The 26,014-nt window shown below is 45.8% G+C and overlaps 1 protein-coding gene and 1 long non-coding RNA gene across 5 annotated transcripts in view; one reads left to right on the top strand and one right to left on the bottom strand.

The window, feature by feature from the left end:
- Positions 1-1,036: 1,036 nt before the first annotated feature.
- The window catches only part of Slc36a3 (solute carrier family 36, member 3), a 30,009-nt gene continuing 5,031 nt past the window's right edge, over positions 1,037-26,014 (bottom strand). For 2 of the 3 annotated variants that reach the window (XM_087571708.1, XM_087571709.1), the window contains exons 5-13: positions 24,740-24,830; positions 22,304-22,392; positions 18,735-18,830; positions 13,720-13,804; positions 11,646-11,864; positions 7,565-7,660; positions 5,564-5,730; positions 1,840-2,009; positions 1,037-1,399 (exon numbers count right to left, since the gene is read on the bottom strand). In XM_087571708.1, the coding sequence (XP_087427834.1) occupies positions 1,131-1,399; positions 1,840-2,009; positions 5,564-5,730; positions 7,565-7,660; positions 11,646-11,864; positions 13,720-13,804; positions 18,735-18,830; positions 22,304-22,392; positions 24,740-24,830 (1,282 nt within the window). In that variant the 3' untranslated portion in view covers positions 1,037-1,130. 3 annotated transcript variants of the gene reach the window in all.
- On the top strand, positions 10,575-17,067 carry LOC134480794 (uncharacterized). 2 transcript variants are annotated; one of them, XR_015631630.1, is made up of 3 exons: positions 10,575-10,701; positions 15,700-15,823; positions 17,029-17,067. It is a non-coding gene; the product is annotated as an uncharacterized LOC134480794 (long non-coding RNA). The 2 variants fall into 2 exon arrangements; XR_015631629.1 differs by having other exon boundaries at positions 10,577-10,701; positions 15,700-17,067.

Consider the following 26,014-nt stretch of genomic DNA (forward strand, 5'->3'; position numbering starts at 1 on the left):
AGTAGAATGTGGTGGTTTGAATGCAAATGGCCCCATAGTCTCAGGGAGTGGCACTATTAGGAGGTGTGTCCTTGTTGGAGGAAGTGTGTCACCTAGGGCAGGATTTGAGGTTTCAGATGCTTAAGTCAGGCCCAGTGGCTCATTCTTTCCTGCTGCCTACAGATCCAGATGTAGAGCTCTCAGCTACTTCAGCACCGTGTCTGCCTGCACACTGCCATGCTTCCTGCCATGATGATAATGGACTAAACCTCTGAACTCTAAGGCAGCCCCAATGAAATGTTTTCCTTATAAGAGTTGCCCTGGTCATGGTGTCTCTTCACAGCAGTGGAACCCTAAGACAAGCAGCAGTTGCTGTTAATGATGGGTCACCTTACAGCCTCACCCATTTTCTTTACAAGTAGTTATCAGAATGGCATGTGTAAAGGCATGCACATGTACACACATGTATATGCACATATGCACACATGTGCACGTGGAGGCTGAGATTAATATCAAGTGTCTTTCCTTGCTTGCATTCTACCTTGTTTTTTTTTTTTTTAAAGATTTATTTTATATGAGTACACTGTAGCTGTTTTCAGACACACCAGAAGAGGGCATCAGATCTCATTAAAGATGGTTGTGAGCCACCATGTGGTTGCTGGGAATTGAACTCAAGACCTCTGGAAGAGCAGTCAGTGCTCTTAACCACTGAGTCATCTCTCCAGTCCTCTACCTTATTTTTGAGGACAGGGTCTCTCAGTGAACTAGAACTCACTGATTTGGCCGGGCTGGTCAGTGAGCTTCAGGCATCCACTTGCCTTCCTTTTCCTCTGGCTCTGGAACTACAGGTATGCATGGCCTTGCCTGGTATCAAAGATCTGACTTGATTTTAGTTCCAAGGCGCGCGCATGCGCGCGCACACGCGCACACACACACACACACACACACACACACACACACACACACACACACACGTTCAAAAAACCCAGAACCAATAAACCAGAGCTTCATGGGGATCAGCACCCATGTTCTTCTTGGAAGATAATGAAGCCACTAATTAACACAGGGATGCTGGGCTTTGATGAACACATATACTGGGAATCCAACAGAGGATGGGAGGAAGGAAGAGCTATTCAAATAAAAATAGGTAATTATGTGTGGACATTTGTAGAGTTGAGCATGGGAAAACGGCTCTGCTGGGTCATCTCGTAGAGGGCTTGGTACGTCCCAAGTACACATCCTAAGAGGCCCAGGATGCTGATCATGATGTCCTTGGCAATGGTCGTACAGCTTATGTTCTCAGAGTAAAACGTGGCAATCTCCAGCAATGGAGGGATGATGAGGGCCAGGGCACTGCTGCTCACAGAGCCCACCAGGGAGATGACCAGGTCCAGGCGGGGGATGAGAACGGCTGAGAAACCTGCAGGGAGAGAGAAATGTAGGCTCACTGAGTGTGTCTTAAAGAGGGGAGCTACCAACAGCATGGCTTTGTAGTTCAACAATCCGGCCAGGTACTATAACTCTGGACCCTATCTCTTCCCCTGTGATCTTTTAGCATTTTTTTTTTTCGGAGCTGGGGACCGACCCTGTGATCTTTTAAAAGATCATTTTTTGTAGGGAGAAAAATATATATATGTGTGTGTGTGTGTGTGTGTGTGTGTGTGTGTGTGTGTGTGTGTCCTTGCATTATTCCCTTGAGACAGGGTCTCTCAGTGATAGTTTTCTAAGCTAGTTTCAGGTGGAAAGGTGAGAAGTAAGGAGGCAAACATCTTATAGATCACAGAGGCAAGGCTGCTGGGGTAGGCACTATTCTGAGGTATGACATGCACCACAGAAACCTATGACCGCTTCCTTACTCACAGGTCAGGCAGACCAAGGCTGCGCGGACGGTCAGGTCTATGAACAGAGCCCAGTTCTCAGACGCTCTCGAGACGACGTAGGGGACGATGATCTCAGCCGGGACGTGGAACTGGAGGGCATAGGTGAAGAAGATGCCCACAGAGTACATCAGCTTGACTGACTGGTACAGCCTGCAGACGAAGCATTGAAAGGAGGCGAGATGCCAACCAGGCTTCAGGGAAGGTGGCTCAAGACTCATCAGAACTCTCAAAGGTCAGAAGACAGTGACTGGGGTCAGGCTGGCTCAGAGGAGACATGGGAGGTCCAAATTATAAATGCATATCCGTGTATAGTACAGTCACAGTATAACAGCCGTACAGGCAAGACATCATCCCCACCCCTGATGCTCACTGAAGTTTCCTCAGAGTTTTCTAGAAATAATCTGTGTATAAAGAATCTTTTAAAATTTCTTTTTTAAAAATTAATGATTATTTAATGATTACTTTTTTTTTCTTTTCTATTTTTCGGAGCTGGGGACCGAACCCAGGGCCTTGTGCTTGGTAGGCAAGCGCTCTACCACTGAGCTAAATCCACAACCCCTAATGATTACTTTTTTAAGATTTATTTTTATATATAAGTACACTGTAACTGTCTTCAGACACACCAGAAGAGGGCATCAGACCTCATTACAGATGGTTGTGAGCCACCATGTGGTTGCTGGGATTTGAACTCAGGACCTCTGGAAGAGCAGTCAGTGCTCTTAACCACTGAGCCGTCTCTCTCCAGCCCTTAAATTTCTTAAAATGTGTGTGCATGTGTGCACATGTGTGCCTGTGTGTGCTTGCCATGAATCACATGTGGGGGTCAAATAACCACCTCAAGTGTCTGTCCTAGCCTTCTACTGTATTTGGAATAGCGTCTCTCTCTTTCATTGCTACTGCGTATGTCAGGCCAGCTGTACCACAGACTTCCATGGATTCTTCTGTCTCTGTCCATGCCACTTAGGAACTTGGGGATTACTGATGTGCGCCACTGTGCCCAGCTTTTATATGGGTTTTGAGGGTTCTAAGTTGGGTCTTCATGTTTGGGTGGCAAGCACTTTACTGACTGAGCCATATCCCTAGCCCTGAGCCTACAATCTCAAACGGAAAGTGGGGAAGCCACACCAACACCCACAGATGCACGGTGGCACGGCTCTATGCATCATTGACCTTTATTATTACATCAAACATAAAGCTGGGTGTGGTGGCACGTGCCTCTGATCCCAGCAGTAGGGAGGCACAGGCAGGAGGATTGCCACTAGTCTAAGGCCATCGAGGTTGGTATGCATAGTGAGTTCCAGGTCAACAAGGCCTGTATAGTAAGATCCTATCTCAAAACAATAGATGAACCAATACTTCTTGTGAGCTCTTCCCTGTGAGTACGCATTCCTGTTTCTGTCTAAGTTATTTTTTCCTGACACTGGGTCTCATCCTGTGTCCCAGCCTTCAAGGTTGATATGCAGCCAAGAATGACCTCCATCTCCAGATTCCATTTTTTCAAATGGCATGAGCCACCACACTGGTGTGTAAAGCTCTGGGAATTGAATCCAGAATCTTGTGTGTGCTAGGTAAGCACTCAACCACTGAGCTACGGATGCATCGGGCCCCAGCTATGATTTTAAATTTTGATTCCTACTGATATACTGCCCTCTGAGTGTCCTAGTCTATGCAGGCTTGAAGTGCTGAAATAGTGTGTGAATCATTTCAGTCTCTGACATCGCAGTATGTATGCGTGTGTTCCTGTATGCAAATGCACATGTGTGTGCAGGCACGACGGGGTGTCGGGCTGTCACCTTGTATTTGATGAGGGGGTCTCTTGGTGTGCCTTGGGACTCTCACTGAGTCACATTTGGCTTGGCTGGCCGGCTGGCCAGCACACTCCATGGATCTGCCTGTCTCCACTTCTCCGGTGGTAGGATAGCAGCATAAACCTCCAAACCCAATACTGAAGGTCAAACTCAGGCCTCGTGCTTCTGTGGCAAGCAACTTAACTGAGTTACCCACTCAACCCCAGCATTGTAATTTTACTTATAACTGGCATTTATTTTACATGTTTTGAAGATAACGTCTTGCATATAAAATTGTGATTTTTATATACCCATTGATCCCGTCCATTCAAGACTTCCCTCAAGAGCGAGTTCCTTCTCCTCTGCTTACTCATTCTGACTAGAGCTCACTGCCCATGTACTTAGCTGCCACCTCCAGAATGAAAAGGCTGTGCCGGGATAGCTAGATGAAGCGCAACCAGTCAAGAAGGGCAGTGTATTAAGTTATCTCGCTTGCATAAATTAAGGCACAGCTTCAAAGAATTACACGTTCATGATCTCATCTGGTCATTGGCAGAGCAAGTGAGGAGGGTGGAGCTGGTGACATTTTCCTCTTTCTACAGCTCTGGCTGTGAGAAACATGAATGCCACCATCATCCCACCCACCTGAAAAAGCCCAAGGCTGTCCTGACCCCTAACTGTGATAACAGTTGATAATCCACGGAGCTTACTATGTGCCCAGCACTTTTCTAAGTATTTTCTGCATATTAAAGCAATTGCTGCCAGGGAGTGCAGAAATTATCCACGCTGCTCATCAAAAGTTTCTAGGCTTTTCCTTGCCTGGGGTGGGAAGTCAGACAGGAGGGCTGTCTTTTTAGCTGAAGTTAGGAGTCTAAGCCGTCTCACTGGCTGCTTGGGAAAGGCAGGTGGCATTCAATGGCTCTGTCATGACAACCAACACCACCCTAGTTGTGGTTGACCCATTCAAACGAGAGCCTGCACCACAGTGTGAACAGAGAGTTAAGCACTTGTGTGACAGCATCATGAAGCTGTCCTGACTGATGAGAGGAGGCACGTGTGTAAGCTTACTGTACAGAAGGGTGGGAGGCTTGCCCGCGGCCGTGGAGGAACCAGAATGTGGGTCTCATTAGTAAGCTTTAGAACATGTACTTAGTCACTAGGAGTCCAACACCTCCTCTAAAGATCCCACCTACAGCTGCTTCCTGGATGGATAGATGGGTGGGGGAGGGAATCAATGACTGGAGGTGCCGACTCCAGGCTGAATTCCAGCTGGGGATACTCTAAGTGGCAGTCCATCTGTGGCATACGCCTAAGTTTGTATTTATTTATTTATTTATTTATTTATTTATTTATTTATTTATTTATTTATTTATTTCCAGGTATTGCAGTGCGTGCCTATAATCTCAGGGGAAGCAGAGGCAGGTTGCCAGAAGAGTTTAAGGCTAGCTTTGGCTACAAAGGAAGTTTGAGGTTATTCTGGGGTACATATGAGAACCTATCTTAAAAAATAAATTTGTTACTATTTATTATTATTATTATTATTATTATTATTATTATTATTATTATCATCCAACCTAGGGCCTCAGACAATCTGCCCAAATGCTCTACGGTGGAGTTTTCACTTCCTGTGTGCTCAACTGCTCTACATCACTCATCTTAGGACCTTTTCACTTTAGGGTCAACCTTGTACTCAAGCCTCCATTGCTCCTACACAGTGTGCGCTGGAAAGGTCACTGAGAGCCTCCGATGTCTACATTCTCCTTTGTTCCATGGAATCCTCAGTGATAATGCTTAAGGCTGCTGCTTCAGAGAGGGAGCATTGTGCCAACCCTCGAAGTCACCCGGTGTCATAGTTAGCATGGCCGGCAACAGTTCATTTCTTCTGCTAAAGGTTAACTTGAGGCATCGGTTTCCTACCAGCAATTGGGCAAGTTGAGGGTGATGCTGGCCTGGGTGTCTGCACCAAACTTCATGTAGCCCAGAGTCCCCAAGCAGATGTAGAGGAAGATGACAAAGGACATCCCCAGATAGAGCACGGCGGGAAACTGCTGTGGGCTCTTCATCTGGCTTTTGAGAGGCAGAACCTAAAAGCAAAGGGTTTGTGAAAGACAAGGTGGAAGAAATGGCCATAGTGTGAGTTCCTGCTGGGGTGCGGGGCTTCCTGGCATCCAGTTCCTGAGACAAGCAGTTGAGGGGGCATTTTGGCCAAAAGCTGCTTACTTTTGGCAATTTAACTTTCTATAACCCTTTGCTGTTCTGAATATTTAATTCTTTCTTTTACTCTTGCTATTCTATGACCAAAAGTCTCTGACTGCTGGCAACTTAACTCCTGCTGATAAGTGCAGGGGAGTAAGAAAAACAGTGTTATTTGACCTTTTCCTCTCTGGCTCACCCACCTCCTCACCCCCCAACTAGCCAGTTGAGAGGCTAGGAGGTGTTTGTTAAGTCTTTGTGAGCCAGAAAGAAAAGACAAGGATGAAAATAAAAAAGTCCGGCCTAAACACACACACACACACACACACACACACACACACACACACACACACATGCACACACATTTGGTGGATGGAACAGAGCTCCAAAAGTCACTCTTTACTTTTTCTCTCAGATTCTTTTATACCTTCTTAGACAAACGTTCTTTCTAAAATTACCTCATAGTTAAAGTGTTACACGAAAGGGGAGTTACAGAAGGGGAGTTGACATTAAGTTCAAACAGTGTTTCATTCTATAAGCTCATTATAAGTTCAAAGCAACGGTTTTACATGGCCTTGCTTTATCATGGTTCACACCTATGGCCTCACCCTTGGACCTGACCTAGAATGAATGTTTTTCCTTGATCACAAATTGGTCCCAAGTCTATTTCTCTTCTTACTGTAATTTATGAGAGCTCATTGCATTCCTTATTGTGCAGCCCTTATTTACTATTCTTTGAGAAAGAGATGCATTCTATTTCTGATTCTAACTTTATTACATCTCTCTGGCAAAACAACTAAAACCATCTCCTTAAACTTTCTTCCTAGAATTATTTGAATCAAATCAGGAATTCTATTAAGTCATTAATATATTTAAACAGCATTGATTCATGAAAGTTAATCTTCATGCTGATCTGCAGGAAACTTGCCCAAAAGGGTGGACTGATGCCCAAGAATCATTAGGCTCTGTAATAGTGGCAGGAAAGGCATATCAGCAGAGAGAATCAATCCTAGGATGAAGTCTCTGTGTCTGGGCCTCTCCATAGTGCACCCATCGCAGCCATGCAGAGTGGTGGGCCATCACCAGGAAACGTACTTGCTTGCCATAGCCTTTCCTAGATGGCTCTGGTTAGGTCCCCTTATGGGCACAGGTGTTGTTCTGGTGGATGGAGTTAATAGGGATCCCCTCCGAAAAGACCCCACTCGCTATAAGGCTACACCCTTCCACAAGGCCACACTTTCCACAGAGCCACACTCTCTATATTGTCATCTCACTCTAAATGGCCATGCCCTTCCACATCACAGGGCCACACCTCTCTACAAGGCTACATCATCCACATCACCACTCCACATAGCTACACCCTTCACACAGCCACACCCCTGGGAAGCCACGCCATATGGATATGCCTTTCTATATGTCATGTGACCATCACATTAGCTTTATGGCCACGTCCCTCCACAGAGCCACACTCCCTCCATAGGTTCACCCCCCTGTTCATCTTGTTTCATGCTTGCTATTGCCCCAACAGCCTTCTCAGCGTGAGCTGACTAGTAAATTCTCCATCTTTGCCTTGGAAGCTTGGGGTGTGGTTTGGGTTAGGAGGTGCACTTGGCACTGTAGCTTTTCCCTTCACTAGGAGAGAACTGTGGGGCACTGCCCACAGCACTGGTAGGGTTACATGGGGAATCATAGCTGGACATCTGTGGGGCACCTCATCCTTCTTACCATCCCCACGCCTTCAAAGGTGAAGATAGCTGTGCCAAAGAACAACAAGAAAGTCTTCCAGCTTGCAACCAGGGGCAGGTGGCTATGGTGTGGGATCTGAAAAAGAGGAAGGGCGTTGGCTTTACATGAGGAGATCATCTCGGTTCATGTCTCATGGCAAAGATAGTGTAAAGAGCCCTCTTACTTACTGTCTTATCTTTTAAAAACTGTTTTTAGTGTCAATTTATTTTGAGACAGTCTCATGCAGCCCAGGCTGACCCTGAGCTATTCATGTCCTTGAGGTTGATCTTGAATTCCTAATCCTGCCTCCTCCTCCACCTCCCCCAGCTCCATGCTGGGATTCCAGGTGTGCACTATCTGGTATGGTTTTATGCAGTGTTGAAGATGGAACCTAGGTCCTCCTGCATACTAGGTGAACACTCTACCCACTTAGCCATATCTTTAGTCTAATTCATTTACATTTATTGTGGTAAGGTAACATCACATTTTCTGTTTAGTCATTTTATACACTGAGTATATTCACTCTGTGACATTCACATCACTACTGTTCATCACCAGAAATTTCTTATCAACTCAAACTGAAACTAAATCTTTGTTCTCTACCTCCTAGCAACCTGTGTGTGTGTTTTGTTTATATGAACAAGGCTGTTCTAAGTACTTCCTGTCAGTAGGGGCTTGTAACATTTGTCTTTCACTTAGCTTAGTGTCTTTTAAGGTTTGTGCACATTATAGCATTTATTAGAATCTCATTCCTGGCCTTGGAGAGATGGCCCAGGAGTTAAGAGTACTTGCTGCTCTTCTGAGGACTGGAGTTCAGGCAGCTCACAACTACTTGTAGTTCTAGCTCCAGGCATCATTCTCTCTCTCTCTCTCTCTCTCTCTCTCTCTCTCTCTCTCTCTCTCTCTCACACACACACACACACACACACACACACACACAGAGAGAGAGAGAGAGAGAGAGAGAGAGAGAGAGAGAGAGAGAGAAGAGAGAGAGAGAGAGATGCACACATATGAATGAAAATAAATCTTAAAAAAAAAAAAACCACTCAGGGTTGGGGATGTAGCTCAGCGGTAGAGTTTGGTCCCCAGCTCCAAAAAAAAGAAAAAAAAGAAAAGAAAAAAATCCACTCCTCTCATTTTCTTATTTCTAATTAATCTATTCTTTCTCCCACGTCTATCTGGCTTGTTTATCCTTTCATTAGCCAATGCACTTGGTAGCTTCTATCTGGACGCTGTGGGAAGTCTTCTTGTCTTAAATATGGAGCAGACAGAACAGTGGAAGAAGGAAGTTACCCAAAGTTAATCTGCAAGCTACTCACATAGGCCAGGTAAGGGCCTGTTCCTGCCCTTTAACACCTCTTCCCCATCATTCCCTTCAGAGCTGCGCAGTCAGTACAGTAGCCATCAAAGATATAGAGAGTGATAATTTGTGTCATTGTATCAAGTAGCACAATCTGGTCTCAAACTTGCTCTATAGCCAAGTAAGCAGTGATTGATACTAGATCTCTGGAGTGGGTAGGATAAAGGCTTCTCAAAGATGTCCTCATCCTAATCCCACTGAGCAGATTATGCTACTTAAATAAGTTTATTTATTGTGAGGGTCTTTCTATGTAGCCCAGGCTGCCCTGATGTTGATTGGTTGGCATGTGTATATAGCCTTGGCTGCCCTAGAACTCACTGTCTAGATTAGGCTAGCCTCAAACTCACAGAGGTTGGCTTGCCTCTACTTCCCAAGTGCTGAGGTTAAAGGTGTGTGGTCCCAAAATCAGTCAGGTTTTTTTGTTTTGTTTTGCCATATAGACCAAGCTTCTTTCTGTCCTAACTTCCTTTAGTTTTTTTTTTAATATTTTATTTAATTATATATTATGATTACACTGTTGCTATCTTCAGACACACCAGAAGAGGGCATCAGATCTCTTCACAGATGGTTGTGAGCCACCATGTGGTTGCTGGGATTTGAACTCAGGACCTCAGGAAGAGCAGTCGGTGCTCTTAACCACTGAGCCATCTCTCCAGCCCCCTGTCCTAACTTCCAAAGTGCTAGGTTTATGGGTGCATGCTGCCATTCTTGGCTAGAGAACTGAGTTTTCAAAAGGAATTTAGGATGCTAAACTGATGACCTTACACAAGATTAACCTGTATTATCTGGATCAGATAAGGGTCCTTAAAAGAGGAAGAGAGGAATGGAAGAGGTCAGAAGACCATTGCATGGAGGACTTAGCCTAGTGTCGCTGACTTTAACCATGGAAGGGCCACGCACCAAAGCATGCCAAAAAAGGCAAGAGAGCAGACCCTCTCTTAGAGCCTCTAGAGAAGGAGACAGCCCTGCTGATCCCTGATTAGCTGGCTCAGTGAAATCTCCAGCACCCACAGAAGCAATCTGTATCATTTTAAGGCTGGGGGAATGTAGTTTAGTCAGTAGAGCGCTTGCCTAGCATGCATGAAGAATTGAGTTTGATTCTCAGCTCCGCGTAAATCCAAATATGGTGGCACATGCCTGCAAACTCAGCTCTAGGGAGGTAGAGGCAGGAGAATCAGAAGTTCAAGATCATCCTGCAAGACTGAAAGAGTTTGAAGCCAGCCTGGCCTTTACGAAACCCTGTTTAAAAAACAAAACAAAACAAAACAAAAAACCCCAAAACCTTGAAACCAAAGAAAATAAAACCAAAAACAAAAACAGTTTAAAAATAGCTTAGCTTATACCTCAGTTAGTAGAGTTCCCGCCTAACAGGTGCAAAGCCCTGTGTTCAATCTCCAGCACAGCATAAGTTGAGTGTCATGGTACATGTCTATAAGTCTAGCATTTGGGAAGTGGAGACAGGAGGATCAGAAACTCAAGTCCTCCTTAGCTACAAAGCCAACCTGGGCTCCATGAAGCTGTTTAAAAGAAACACCTTCCCGCCGCCCTCCAACTTCCAGATCTGTGGTTGTTATAGCAGTAACACTGATATAATTCCAAAGACAAAGAAACAAAGCAACAATAGTGGAATGTTAGCGCCAGTGATGGAAGGTAAACCAGTTGGCCGAATCAGAAAGCTCTGTTCACCTGAGGCTCCTGCTTCTCAATGTCTTTTTCTGGAAACTGGGATAGAGATTGTATTTTTTGGTTGTTTTATTTCGAAGATCCAGGAAATCATGTAATGTCCTTCGTACCAAGTAGATCTATATTCTCTTTAAAACTTTTTAGATCCATTTATTTTATTGTGGAGGGGCAGGGTGGCTTGCGTGCCATGGTGTATATATGGAAATCAAAAGATAACTTATGGGATTCAGTACTCTTCTACTTCTCTGTTGGGGCTGGGTATGGAACTCAGGGCCTCAGGCTTGGAGGCAAGCATCTGAGCCATCTAGTCAGCTGCTATATATTTCCTGCCCACTGACCAGTGCTATATCTCCATGTGGTGCATGTTCGTGTGTGTGTGTGTGTGTGTGTGTGTGTGTGTGTGTGTGTGTGTGTGCGCGCGCACCTGCATGCTCACCCATGGTGTCTATGCCAGTGCTTGTGGAGGCCAGAAGTCAATATCTGATGTCTTCCATATAGTTCTCCACCTTATTTTTTTGAGTCTCTCATTGAACCTGGGGATCCTCATTTCAGCTAGACTGTCTGGCCAGTGAACCCTCACCCACCTTCCACTCTCTCTGGGGTTACATCATGTGCTCCACTGTGCTAGGCTGTCTGTCATATAGATACTGGAGATGGGAACTCAGGTCTTTACGCTAGGGCAGCAAGCACTTTACCCCTTGAGCCCTCTTCCCATCTCCCTGCTGTGCTATTGCTTGTTATTTGTTGAACTGATGAAGAATGTGACATTGAGTCACAAAACCCTCAGCTTCTTGCACAACACCAGACCACAGAAAGTATTCAGCAAGTAAATTTTCAGTGGTTCACTGTTATTGGATATGATGTTACTGCTGAAGATGAGGGTGTTGATGACAATGACACCTAGCTTGTGGGACAGAAGTGTTTCTAGAAATTACCTAGGTTCAGAGCAGGGGACTGGCCACCTTCCTCATCTTCACCTTCCCATCTGCCATGCCTCAGAAACCCTGGTCCCTGACCCCCTTCTGTATGGTTTCAGACCTGGATGAGATACTCGAAGATCAGAGCCAGGCTGCTCAGGGTGGTGATGGTGGCCAAGGTAGAGAAGATGGACAGCACCTGTGGGTTCTGGACGAGTACCAGAAGGATGAGGAAGGGCAGGATGGTGAGCATATAGAAGCGAGTGTCCAGGATGGACGTCATCACCAGGCTCTGCCTAGGCTGGCAGACATTGGAGGTGAAGTGAGCTTCTTCCACGATCTACCAGAACAATACGGTGAAAGGCAGGGCGTCAATTGTGAATAACTAAGATTCACTTAGGATTTCAGCTCATCAACTGATAACTTACTGCCACAGCAGAAAAGACACTATTCCTGACTTGTGTGACGTTCCAATCCAGCCAGATGCCATTTTTGGGTGCTAGAGGGACTGCTTAGTGGTTAAAAAACACTGGTTGCTCTTACAGAGGACCTGAGTTTAATTCCCAGTACCCACATGGTAGCTCACAACTCCAGGAGTGCCAATACCTTCTTCTGACTTTCATGAGTATGTAGTGCACATGTATTTATGCAGGCAAAACATTCATGCACATACAATAAATAAATCCTTAAGACACCTTTAGATTCATTTCATTTGATTGGCATGAAATGTTTTGCCTGTACATCATGCACATGCCTGATGCTGGGAGAGGGCAAAAAAGGAAGTCAGATCTCCTGGAACTGGAGTTTCAGATGACTGTGAGCCATCATGTGGGGGTTGGGAACATAACCCAGGTCCAAATCCTTTGAAAGAACAACAAAAGCTCTTCACTGCTGAGCCATATCTCCAGCCCCATTGATATGTGTCTTCTGTGTGTCTGTGCACTCATACATGTGTGTTTCTGGTAGTGTGTGTGTGGGGTTGGGGGGCTCCAGAGGACAAAATCAGTAATGTTCCTCAGGTGCAGCCCTTCTTGCTTTTTGAGATAGGGTCTCTCATTAGCCTGGTTACTGGGCAAGTTAGGTTAGGCTGGCCCTCCAATGAGCTGCAGGCACCCATCTATCTGCCTCTTCAGCATTGGAATTACAGTAGTACCAGAAGAGGGCATCGGATCCCATTGCAGATGGTTGTGAGCCACCACATGGTTGGTGGGAATTGAACTCATTACCCCTGGAAGAACACTCTGTGCTCTTAACCACTGAGCCATCTCTTTATCCCAAGCCTGACTTTTGTTTTTTTAATATGTGAGTCTTGGAAGATGGTACCCAGGCCCTTGGGTTGGCAAGACAAGCAATTTACTGAATGAGTCCTCCCTTCACCCACACTTTTTTTTTTTCCTTTTTCTTTTTTTCGGAGCTGGGGACCGAACCCAGGGCCTTGCGCTTCCTAGGCAAGCGCTCTACCACTGAGCTAAATCCCCAACCCCCACCCACACTTTTTGAGACAGGATCTCATGTATCCTTCAGAGTTGGCCTCAGACTTGCTATGTGGGTGAGAATGGCCTTGAACTTTTGATCATTCTGCTTCTACCTTCCAAATGTTGGTGTTATGGATATGAACCTCTGTGTCCGGTTTTGGGTATCCTTCATCTTATTGGGCAAACCTAGCCGCCTTAAACTGTAGTGTGTGTGATTCTGACGATGGGAAACACTGAGCATTGTAAAACCCAAAGGCTCAATGCTCTCTTTGTCCGATAGACAATCTCTTCCCTGTGAAGTGGTGGTTTCCTTGCTCACATGACTAGAAAAGGGTTTCTGTTATGCAAGCACGTCCTTTTTAGACTCTGTGGGTGAAGTGGGGCTGGGCTGGGAATTGAGCATCCTCTGCTCAGACGGTCTCTTACAAGGCTCCCTCTCTTCCCGCCCAACCAGGTGTGCTCCTCTGTGTCACAATCTGTAAAAGGCTCTGCCTGACTTGTCTTACATTAGGAATGAGATGAGGGGATGGTGACAGACAGCTCGTTAGACATTTTGGATGTGACAACCTGTGATGCTTTCAGCCCGGAGGCTAGGGGCTTTAGCTTTGCTCTGGTCCCAACTGTGGTCCAAATGTGGGCAGACAGGCTATGGTGCCAGTAACAGCCCCAGCATCGGGAGGTCTGGTCTTCTCCCGCTCTGCCCAGAAGATCCCTCTTTACCTGTTGTAAATTGTCTGCCATAAACATGAAGTACACACTGCAGAAGCCCAGCTGAGTGACGATGAGCAGGAAGCTTACGACGTACCTGGGAAGGAATAGGAGAATGAGAGAAATAAGTCCTTGTTTAGGGTGGGTTTTATTTTCAAAACATTTATTTCTGATCGTCTTACTTTGAGAAATGTCAGCCCCTCAGAACAAAGTGATAACACAGTAGAAGTTAACAGCCATAAACTCTGGCTTTACAGAGTTAGTTTGCTTTCTGAGATAGGGCCTTGTGTTGCCCAGGCTGGCCTCTGGTTAGCCAGGTTGCCAAGTGTGACCTTGAAAACCTGATTTTCTTGCCTCTACCTTCTGATAGTGCTGGCATTACCACAACCACCCAGCCCACATTCATTCACTCTAATGAAATTCAATTTGGAGTTACCTTTGGCCCCAAGTTACATTCTGGATATTACATTCACAACATACACACACACACAAACACACCACACACACCACACACACACACACACACACACACACACACACACACACACACACACACCCCAAAAGCACTCAGAACCATTCCAATGATAACTTCAGAAGTCATGAAACATCTACCTGAATATTTCTCTTAATCCTTAATAGACAGAAATCAACTAACATCAAATATATAATTTATATATCTTAATTATCTTACAAATATCTTTCTTTGGAGAGGGCATAGGCTCATGAGGCCAAGGCTAACTTTAAACTTCATATGTAGCCCAGGCTGCCCTTGAATTCCTGATTCTCCTGACTCCACCTCCCAAGTGCTGGGATCGCAGGGTTGCCGATATAGGTGACTTAACTTTGATTTTCCAAAGCTCTGTGTTGCGTTTGGCTGTACCCCTTTTTTGTCTTCTTTTCCCACGAGGAATATTTTTGCATGCACTTGTACCAGTTTTACATCAGGTCATTTGGGAGAGTCCAGGTTGGCTTTCTTATAAACTGTCAACATGGTGTGCTTGTGTGACTACTGCCTCCAGATGAGAGTCGTTGGGCAGACCACAGAGGCAGCAACACTCTTCCTCTTTCCATACACCGGGGACAACGGTCTGTTGTCCTGTGGTTTAGGATCTCTTTTTATACATGCACCTCCTCCCACCCACACTATGAAGCGGGATCCAGGCAAGCCTATGCAATGCACTTAATTACAGTGCTTAGATTGGAAAAAATTACCACATTCTTCCTGCTGTGGGGTTTTGTTTGCTGCTTTCTGGTACTGGGGATTGAACTAAGACTTTATGCATGCTAGGCAGGTACTCTATCTTTGAGCTACACCCCAGCTCCATTTTCCTTGCAACATTTTACTTTACGGTAGTAACGAGTTGGCAGACCATCTGTCCAGTCATCGTGTCCTATATTCTAGGCCAGACTGGCTTTCTTGTGCATCATATGTCTTAGTCTCTCATCCCTGAGTGAGCCAATCTCAGGCCAAAAGGTTTGATTAGATGACATTTCTTCACTGATTTTTTTTCTGGTAAGAGAATCTCAGAGTGGATCTTTATGTCCTCCGTCCGTATCCACAGAAGACACCTGTGTCCACCTTTATGTCCTCCGTATCCACAGAAGACACCTGTGACATGGGTTGCTAGGCGCTCAGCTTGATGCCCTGGGCAGGGGCACCAGGGCTCTCTCCTTTATAAAGTTCAGCACCAGTTTTTCATCCAAAGCCTGAGCACTGGTGATTGTTATCTATGTGGGGCAAGCGGTTCTTATTCATGCCTCTGAGTTCCTCTCAGTGTGCTGAGAAAGAAGAATCTCTGGTTGAAGTAAGGCTCCCTTCCCCAGATATTTTTAAATTTCTTCAGTTACTGATCTCCAAAGTAATGGGAAAATGGAATCCCGGTGGGTGGAAAGTAGAGATCTTGAGTTCTAGTCATTGCTCTGACAAATTCCTGTGTGGCTTTGAGCCACTTGGTTGCCTTCTCTGAGCTGTGTAATTTTCCATCTCAATAGGCATGGATACAGTGATGTCAAGGGCTACTACTGCCCTACATATCTACTGAAGATGTCATCAGACAACGATCCTGACCTCATCTGGCTGATATTGAGAGATAACGTGCCAACTGAGGAGCCTGAGGTAGGCAGTGTGGAAGGCACCGCAGCTGCTGAGGTGTTGACTCACTGCCTGAAGAACTGTCCTAGAAGGTTGCATGGAAGGTCTCGGGATGTCTTTGTCCCACCATTATTGAGGTCTTTTGCACCTTTTATGTGTTATTTTATTGTGAGAGCTTTGGTTACTCCTTCTTTCTAGGGCAGTATAATCTTAACCTGGAGTCCTATTCAAGATTGGTAAGATGATAGGAGATGCTTAAACAGAAAAGCATTTTGAACACCATCAGCTTGTGTGCATGCACGCATGTGCGTGCTGTTGAGCCTCCAGCTGTGCTGCTGAACTGCATGCCTAGCTCTTTTAAAGTCCTGGCACAGGAGTCTCCCTACATCACTGTGTCTTGAATTCACGTGGGCTTTGAGCTCTGTGTATCTCTGACAGCCTTCTGGGAAGGTGGCTGTTCTAGTTTCCTCTATTGATGTGACAATACACTCTGACCAAAAGCAACATAGGAAAGGAAGGGGTTAATTTGGTCTTACACCCCAGCTCTCAAGGCCCTTCACTGAGAAAAGTTAGGACTGGAGCACAAGGTAGGAACCCGCAGCAGAACTCATGGAAGAGTGCTTCTTCTAAATGGCTTGCTCCCAAGTTCATAATTAACTAGCTTTCAGATATAGACCCAGAGAATGATGTTGTGGACTGGGCCTCACTACATCAATTAAGAGTCAAAACAATTATCCACAAGACCATCTGATCTGGACAATTCCTCAATTTAGGCTTTCCTCTCAGTTGACACTAGTCTGTGTCAAATCGATGATTAAAGCTATCTGACAGTGGCAGGACAGTCCTGTGCTACCGGGATTGGCTCACCATTAGCTTCTGCACCTTTTATATGTTATTGTGAGAGCACTGGTCACCCTGTTTTTCTAGGGCAGTGAAATCTCTCCCTGAAGTCCCAAGCAAGGTGTGATGGGGCAAAGGTTTCTCCATCTTGTATCAGTTGAAGCCATCTTTGGTTTCTACACACTACCCTGAAAAGTCCCACAGGAAAACACCCAACCGTGTTCTAGAAATGGAGGGTTAAAATAACCCAGCTAACTGCATGCTCTTGGTAAATGCTTGCTTGCTTGCCCCTAAAACTGTGTCCTAAAAACTCCATGTAATGTACATTTGGGGCTGCTCTGTGAGAAGTCTCAGTCTCTCTCTCTCTCTCTCTCTCTCTTTCTCTCTAGGCAGTCACCAGCAGGTTTAATACAGACTCTTGATTTGTACTTTGGTTGTGCTGAGTGGTCTCTGGGTTTTTTTGCCCCATTACAAAGGAAGCAAGTTTAATGTCCGTCACGAGGGGGCTAGTCAACTAAAACAGGGCAAACATCTCTGCTAGAGAACACTGTGAACCTTCAAATGATAAGTTTGTCCCAAGATGGAAAAAAGTGAGGAATATTGTTCGTGGAGATTGATTTCTGCTGTTAAATTGACAGGATAGAATCACAAGGAAAACACATTTTGGGCAAGTCTGTGAGAGACATGCTAGAATAAGTTGACTGGCCAGGCATGGTGGCACATGTCTTTAATCCCAGCACTCAGAAGGCAGAGGCAGGTGGATCTCTTCAAGTTCAAGGCCAGCCTGGTCTACATAGTGAGTTCTAGAACAGCAAGGGCTATGTAGAGAAATTCTGTCTTAAAAACAACAAACAAGCAAACAAAACAAAGACTAAAAAGAAAAAAAATAACTAGGTTGATAAAGGTGGGAAGACCCACCCTGGATGTGGGCGGTACCATTCTTTGTGCTGGATCCTGGGCTGAATAAAAAGGAGAAAGTAGGTTGAGTACCAGCAATCTCTCTGCTTCCTGATTGTGGATAAAATGTAACCAGTTGCCTCTTGTCCTAGTTGCCACTTTTTTCCTGGTACTACTATAGACTCCAATCCCCTAGAACGATGAACTGGAATAAATCCTTTCTTCCTCAAGTTGCTTTCCTCAGATACTCTGTTGCAGCAACAGGAGAAGTGACTGACTCATACTAACTATTACATTTTAAAAAAAAATCTAGGTTTAGGCTAGTGGTGGAGGTGCATGCCTGGCACTTGGGAAAAAGGAGGAGGTCAGCAGTTTAGGGCTAATTTGGGGCTACAGAACATGTTTGAAGCCAGACTGGTATGCAGGAAATGCTGTCTCAAACAAACAAATAAGCAAGCCAGTAAGTAAAATGAACTTCAAGATTACACATAGGATTCTAAGTAACATACAAGAGAGCGTAAAATGAACTCGTGCTCAGGCTGGAGCTCCACTGGTAGAATTTTAGCTCAGTTTATGAAACTTCAGCTTGTGCATTAACCCAGCACGGTAGGGTATATGGGAAATTCAAGACCATCCTTGGCTTCTTAGGTAGTTCAAGGTCACCTTGATTTTCTTATCTTTCTTTTCTTTCAAAAAATAAAGAAAAGCGATTAAGCCCTTTCTGACTCACAAACTTCATGGTGTACTAAGATATAGAAGGAGGTGGGGCTGGGCAGTGGGGAGATATTTTATCTTGCTCAATAGTTGCTGAAAATAGCCTATCTGCTTAAAAAGACAAAAACAAAAGACAACAGCAAAAACAGTGCAAGAAGAGGCTGAGAGATGGCTCAGTGGTTAAGAGCACATATATTCTTGCAGAGGACCTGGGTTCAGTTCCTAACACCTACATCAGGGGACATACAACCACCTGGAACTCCAGCTCCAGTGGATCCAATGGTCTTTTCTAGACTCCTAGGGGAACCTGCGTTCATATGCACATACTCACGTACAGACACACAGATAGATAGAATTGAGTATAAAACAAAATCTTTTAAAAATAAAAATGACGATGAAGAACCTTGTGCGAGCAGACATAAAGGCAGGGCAGGTGGGGGGGACTCTCACGGTTTCATCACTGTATTACACGTGTGACCAGTACCTGCCCCACACAGAGTGCGTCCTCAGCCAAGGACTTGGGCATGTCTCCAGGCTGTACATTGTGGTCTCTTCATAGTTCACAAAACTCCTCTGCAATCTAGGACGAAAGGACAAATGGTGCTTAAGTTAAAACACGTTTGCTAAAGGAACAGAATGCGTGTAAGCTGCTGACGGTTGTGTATTTGTATGTTAGTGAGGCGTGTTCTGGGATATCTCTCTCTCTCTCTCTCTCTCTCTCTCTCTCTCTCTCTGTTTTTTTCCAGAGCTGAGGACCGAACCCAGGGCCTTGCACTTGCTAGGCAAGCACTCTACCACTGAGCTAAATCCCCAACTCGGGAACTCTCTAATAATTGCACCACCTATGCAACTTTCATGAGTTTACTTGTCTATACAGTTTCTATGCATTTCTGCTTTGGGGTGGGGCACAGGGTCTCATGTAGTCCAGGATGGCCTAGAACTTGTACAACTGAAAATGCCCTGACCTCCCTACAGGCATGCCCCCGGCAGTGTGCTTTAAACACAATATTTAGGGAGCTTTGCTTGGGTTTATCCTTTGGAATAAGCAGTATCTGTGTTTTGGCTTAAATAAGCAGAGCAGAGAGGAGCGGGAAGAAGAGGCAGAGTGGGCATGGCCAGCCAGGACCTGCCTTGGTTTCCACCAAGATTTGGGAGCTCTGGCAAAGGCGAAAGCAATCTCTTCTCTTCTGAGGGGAGTGGGTGGCTCTGTAGTAGGGGCCCTTCCGGTTCTGGGTAGGAACAGGGAGGAGCAGCTGCTGACCAGATGCCACATGCACAGTGCTAACTGTAGGGCTGGGGGACAGAGAGGAGGGGTTTAGGACTCTGATGGAGCCTTCTAAAGCAGTATGCCTGTCATCCCAGATACTCTGCAGGTAGATGCAGGAGATGCAGAGATCAAGTCCATTCTGGACTACGTTAAAAAGTTAAAGACAGTTTGAGAAGTTACCGAAACAAAAATGGAAGAAGTGCCCAGTCAGATAAAAGACCATTGTCCTTAAATGTTTATGTCAGAGAAAAATGAAAAAGCCATCCAGTCAGAGGAAAAAGCCAGACCGATGCAACCACTGGCAGGTTGGTGCTTGCAGGAGACGTGAGGACCCGGGGCTCAGGAAGAGGACATTCAGAGAGTCACTGGAGGTTAAGGGTCATTTGATAATGGAAGGAAGGAACAAAACAGAAAAGGAAAGAGGGTAATATAGAAGTGGGAGGGTAGGGAAGAGAGTAGATCTGGAAGGAACTGGGGAATATTACATTCCACACAAATTACTTTGTATGAACTTTTAAAAGAACTAATTAAAACAAAATAAAGTCAGACAGGCCATCAAAGACCAGCTCTGCTATTTCCCACGTGTGTGTGACTCAGAGCAAAGTATTCATCTGTAAAGTGGGAATAAAAACAGTCTCTATCCCAAGGCATTCCTGGAAGGAGTGCAGAAATCTTGCAAAGCCCTTGGCTCGACAGAATTGCACCGTTTACATCACTGCTGAACGAGCAAAACCCTGCGGTGGGATGGGTTTTACGAGGTGAAAGGGTGCTCTGAACAGCACATGCTCGTTCTGACTAGCACACCCTCTGACCAGCACGCACTCCAGGCATCTCCACTATTTGGCATCTTTTTTTTTTTTTTTTTTTGGTTCTTTTTTTCGGAGCTGGGGACCGAACCCAGGGCCTTGAGCTTCCTAGGTAAGCGCTCTACCACTGAGCTAAATCCCCAGCCCCGATTTGGCATCTTTTTGTTTGGCTTTTGATGAGTCTTGGAGACTGAAGTTGCATGCCAGGCAAGTGCTCTACCACTGAGCTTTATCCCCAGACCATGAAAACCTTTATTTTATATCTTTGCTTCAAAAATGCTCATGCTATAACCCAGGCTGGCCTGGAACTGGCAATCCTCTTGCCTCAGCCTCTGGGTTACCCTGCCTTGAATTCTGTATAAGGCCTTTGCTCACTTACAAGGACAGACTTGAATCTCAACATAATGGGACTGGCTGGGTCCTGAGGAACTCAGTATTCTGTTCTTTTAGGTTTTATTTTTCCTTCTGAGAAAGAAAGTACAAAGACAACTCTACAGCTCTCTGTGGTTTTTAAATTAAGATTTCAGGTATATAAGCCTGTGTCTGTGTGCAAGTGTGTGCATGTGAGTTTAGGTGACAAAGGAAGTCAGGAGAGCATTGGATCCCCTGAAATTGGCAGTAGTGTGCTATCTAATTCGGGTGCTGGAACTGAACTTGGGTCCTTCTGAAGAGCAGGATGCTCTCCCAACTGTTGAGCCATCACTCCAGCCCCTTAGAAGTGCATTTAATGACAGAAGCAATTGCAAACTTCTCATGTCATTGCTAATTGCTTTTCATTTTTATTAACTTGCCTTGAAAAGTTTTTTTGTTGTTGTTTTGTTTTTTGAACAAGTGGCCCTGACAAAGAAACTGCATTGCAATAGGGTGAGGAAAAGAAAAAGAAGGGCGTGGACTGTGGCTTATTTGGTAAGGTGCTTACCTAGCATACATGAGGCCCTGGGTTCAATCTCCAGTGTTGCACTAAAGGGGCATGGAATCATAAAACTTTGTTACTAGAACATGAGAGGTGGAGGCAGGAAGATCAGGAATTCAAAGTCATCTTTGGCTATGTAGTGACTTAGAGGCAAGCCCGGGCTACTTGAGACCCTGATTCAAAAAAAGTGGGGGCTGAAGAGGTAGCTTAGTGGTTAAGGCACTTAACTGCTTTTATAGAGGACCTAGAACCCACATGGTGGCTCACAACTGTCTATAACTTCAATTTCAGGGGATCTGATGCTTTCTTTGGGCTTCAATGGGCTCCTGCGCACCCATGGTGCACATAAACTCATGAAGGTGCACACATATATACAGATAAAAAACATAATCCTGAACAAACCAAGAGGATGTCTGAGGGTCCTACGTATACTCAGTAGTCCATAGGGCATTTTTTCATATTTTGCTACCTTTGGTGCCTCTAGGTGAGGAGAGTGGGAACCGAAGGGGTGTGGGAGCCAGAATGACTTCTAATTCACTAGTTGCAAAATTGGATCTACAGCAAGACACCATATTAGCTTCTTTTGGCGGTGATGGGGCCGGAACCCAGAAGCTCATACATACTAGGGAAGCCTCTACCACAGATCTACAGGCCTACCTGATTTCAGCTATAACCAAACACCTGACAGGAAGCAACTTAAGGGAGGAAGAGCTTAATCTGCCTCAGTCAGAGGTGACACAGCTCCATAAGAAAGCCATGGTAGAGTTTAGGGGTTAGTAGTGTGAACCAACAAACCAGGAAACAGAGCGGACAGGAAGCGTAAGGCCCACTTCTTCCCACAAGCTCCACCTCCTAGCTTTCCACAGCCTTCTCAAACAGTGCCACAGGCTGGACCAAGTGTTCAGACACGTAAGCCTGTGTGGCTCCTCAAATTATAAGATGGTTTCTGTTTGAGGCTCTTCCAAAATCCCTTTGCCACCTCTGGAAAAGTCCAGAGAAGGAGGCATGTTAGCCTGGAGAAGTGGCCCTGGGATGGGGCCCATGGGGCAATAGATGTAGGCTCTGACCTCGAAGTGAGATGGCAGGCACAGTTCAGCAGGATATCCATACAGTGCACTGTGAGCGCTCCGATGGCTAAGAGGCTGACAGGCCCCACCTGGAGGAACAGGGCAGGAAAACAGTGAGATGAAAGCTGGCCACATCCATAGCCTAGCTCGTGCAGTCTGGACACCAGGGCTCTTAGAATACAAATCTCTAGCTGGGCTTGTAGCTCAGTGCTGAGGGCTTGTTGACTATGTGTACCATTCTGGATTCCATCCTAGCACTGACCCAAGCAGACAGAGAACTTGTTGTATATGGGGGCAAATGCCAATAATGCCAGCACTTAGGCTGAGACAGGAGGATGATTGTGAGTTTGAGGCCAGTTTGAGCTATAATCAACCAACCAGCCAACCGACCGACCAGCTAATCATCCAACCAATCAGCTAACTAACCAACTATACAACCAACCACCCAACCATCCAACCAACCATCCAACCATCCAACCAACCAACCATCCAACCAACCAACCAACCAACCAACCAACCAACCAACCAACCATCCATCCAACCAACCAACCAACCAACCAACCAACCAACCAACCAACCAACCATCCAACCAACCAACCAGCCATCCAACCAACCAACCAACCAAACAACCAACCAACCAACCATCCAACCATCCAACCAGATAACTAACCTACTAACCGGAAGTTATCCACGATGAACTGTTAGCTCAATGTCCTCTGCCCCAGAATCCTATTTAGTGTCACTGCTGAGGGGCTGCCCCACACTGGCTAGAATGCTTCCAGGAACAAAGAATCACCATTCCATATAGCCCAGACCTTTTTTCATCTACCTCCAGATACATTCTTCCAGAATCCCCCATGGTAAATTTAACTCATTTACACACCTTAGCCCCCACTCTCCTAATATCCTTAAAGACCAAAGTACTCTGTGACACAGTGCCTGTTTCTGATGCTGGTTAATCAGCAGGACTCAGGAACATTGGCAGGTGAGTCTTTTGAGGCCAGTTTGAACCACTCTGCTCAAGCAGAATGCAGGGTGTGGCTGCACCCCTGGAAAGGGGCCCTAACTGTTCCTGAACTCTGCAAACTATCCCGGGAAGGGTAGAGGCTGGTGCAGGACAGTCTTCCAAGCTGAGAATCACTGCTCCAGAGAGTCTGCTTGTCTCTTTGAAGAAGCAAAGTTAATCTAAATCACAGTCCTCTGAATGTGACCGGAAAGGCACAATGTGACTTTATAGATGTGCCCCGGGTGACATTATTTTGTCACAAAGAAACACATGCAGGGTCAAGAGTGCTGTTAAGCCCCACTAGGAGGCAGCTGCCACCTCTTGTCTGGTTTATAACCTTGAACCCTTGGGGCGAGGCACACTCCTACAGAGGCAAAGAGGGCAGTCTAGAGAGCACACTGGCAAAGACAATCTGACTAAGGCTACGGAGGTTTAAGGCTCTTCTGCAGACATCTATAACCTAGAGGGCTCCGAAGGAGAGAGGTTCTCCCTCTGGCTGGAACTGTTTGCCCTCAGACGTCAGATGGGAGGAAGCAAGGGGTCACTTACCAGAGCTGGAGCAGACTAGCTGACTGAAAAGAAATCCTACACATGACACCACCCCCAACCCTATAGGCACTACTGGGGCTTTCTGTGTGTGGGTCTCCACAGCAGGACTGTGGGGAAGAAGGGGGGCCAGGTGGTTCGTTATTGCAGAGTGTCAGACTTTTTGCAAGCTCCCTAAGGACACCAGGATGTGTACATGTAAGCTGCAGCCTTCATGTTTGTAGGACACAGTTTCTGAAAGGAGGCCTCAGCCAGCAGATAGCATCAGCTGGGTGTAGGGTCCATGGGGGACTGGTGGAGACATCCTTATTCCCATCCCTACCTCACACACCATCTGATACTTTTATCCTATCCTTATTTTTATTTCTCAGTGCCTAGGATTGAACACAGGGCTTCGGGCAACCCGTCTTTGACTAAGCCATATCCTCAGCCCTTGTGGGTTTTTGTTTTTTTTTTTTTTTTTTTTTTTTAAAGACAGTCTCGCTGTGTAGCACAGGCGTACTTGAAACTCACTACACAGTCCAGGTTGGCCTTGAACAGGAGAGCTTGGTGCCTTGTTAGGTGATAGGAAACGGGAGTCATGCACATACAAGTTTACAGGCACAAGGTTAGTGGAGTGTGAAAAGGGGAAGTGGGGGACATGAAACCCCGGGTACTGGAGAGGAGGGTGGCAAATGGGATTCTGCATGTGTAGCCGAATTCTGGGGAACGGCTGCCCTCTCCAGGAGTGCTTGGTGTGCTTCCTGGTTGGTTCTAAGAGATTGATAGGCACAGTTGCTATCTCAGAGCCCAGTCCCTGAGAGTCACCCATCCCAGAGTCTAGAGATTATCTCCCCGCCACCCAACTGGGATGAACCTGGATTCTAGCCCATGGTGCCTCTTACCAACAATCCAGCATTTTTCACAGCCAGGGGAAGTCCCAGGAAGCCTGTGCCAATGTTGCTTTTCAACAGGTGGATAAAGATTTGTATAAACCTGTGGGGGAAAAGTGAGAGAAGAGGATATCATGGGGAAGGGAAGAGGGGAGGCAAGGACAGGTTAAAGGAGGGGGGAGGGGAGGGGAGGAGGAAGAAGAGAGGAAATGGAAAAGTGCCTCCTAGCTTTCCCCAGAACTTCTGTGTGTGTGTTTGTGCATGTGTGTGTACGTCTGTGCATGTGTGTGTGTTTGTGCATGCGTGCATTGTGTATATGTGTTTATGTGTGTGTGCATGCGTGCATGCATGTGTGTTTGTGCATGTGTGTGTTTGTGCATGCGTGCATGTGTGTATGTGTGTGTTTATGCGTGTGTGTGCATGCGTGCATGTGTGTGTGTTTGTGCCTGTGTTTGTGTGTTTGTGTGTGTGTGTGTGTGTTTGTGTGTGTGTGTGTGTGTGTGTGTGTGTTGGGGAGAGGACAGAACCAGCTGTGTGACTCTAGTGTGACTCTCAGCTCCAGGGTACTGTCCCCGGAACATGTGATCCAGGGCTGGTGCCAGCTCAGGATATTCAACAAACAGGAAGCTCTGAAGGTGAAGCAAATAGAAATTGCCAACGTTTGGGAGACTCTTTGGGATTCATTCTCCCCAATAGTAATCACTGAGGCCTGCCACACTTCTAACGTTTAGAAAGACAGTGGAGAACTTAGTAACCCCTGTTGCAATTCATAGACTGTTTATTGGCATGTCATTTAATTTAAACGTTTTTGTTTTTGTCTTTTGAGACAATCTTATGTAACTCAGGATGGTCTCAAATTTGCTATGTAGCCCAGGATGACCTTGAACTCCTGATGTTCCTGCTTCCACCCCCAAAACCCAGGGTACTGCCATGCCTGCTTACTAGGTCCTTAACTTACTGGAGAAAATAGAATAATTGTGTAGAATGTATGAACTATCTGCTGGCCATCTTTGTTCCTTCATACATTCACTGAAACCAATATTCGTTTGAATGAATACATACAGACCTCCACACATGGATACACAGTACAGACTCACGCTCTGCACTGGATAAAACACAAAGCTTAATAGCCACTGCTACTGTGCACAGCACTGTGGGTGCTGAGTACTGTGTACTCAGAGAGTGCTAGGTACCAGGGTTCTAAGCGCTCTTCACACTTGTGTGGGTAGCTGCTGACCAGACTGGGAAGAATGGGGGAGCAGTAGCATGAGAACAGAGACAGGGGTT

Source organism: Rattus norvegicus, chromosome 10 (genome assembly GCF_021556685.1).
Source record: "Rattus norvegicus strain SHRSP/BbbUtx chromosome 10, alternate assembly SHRSP_T2T, whole genome shotgun sequence".
Classification (NCBI taxonomy): Eukaryota; Metazoa; Chordata; class Mammalia; order Rodentia; family Muridae; genus Rattus; species Rattus norvegicus.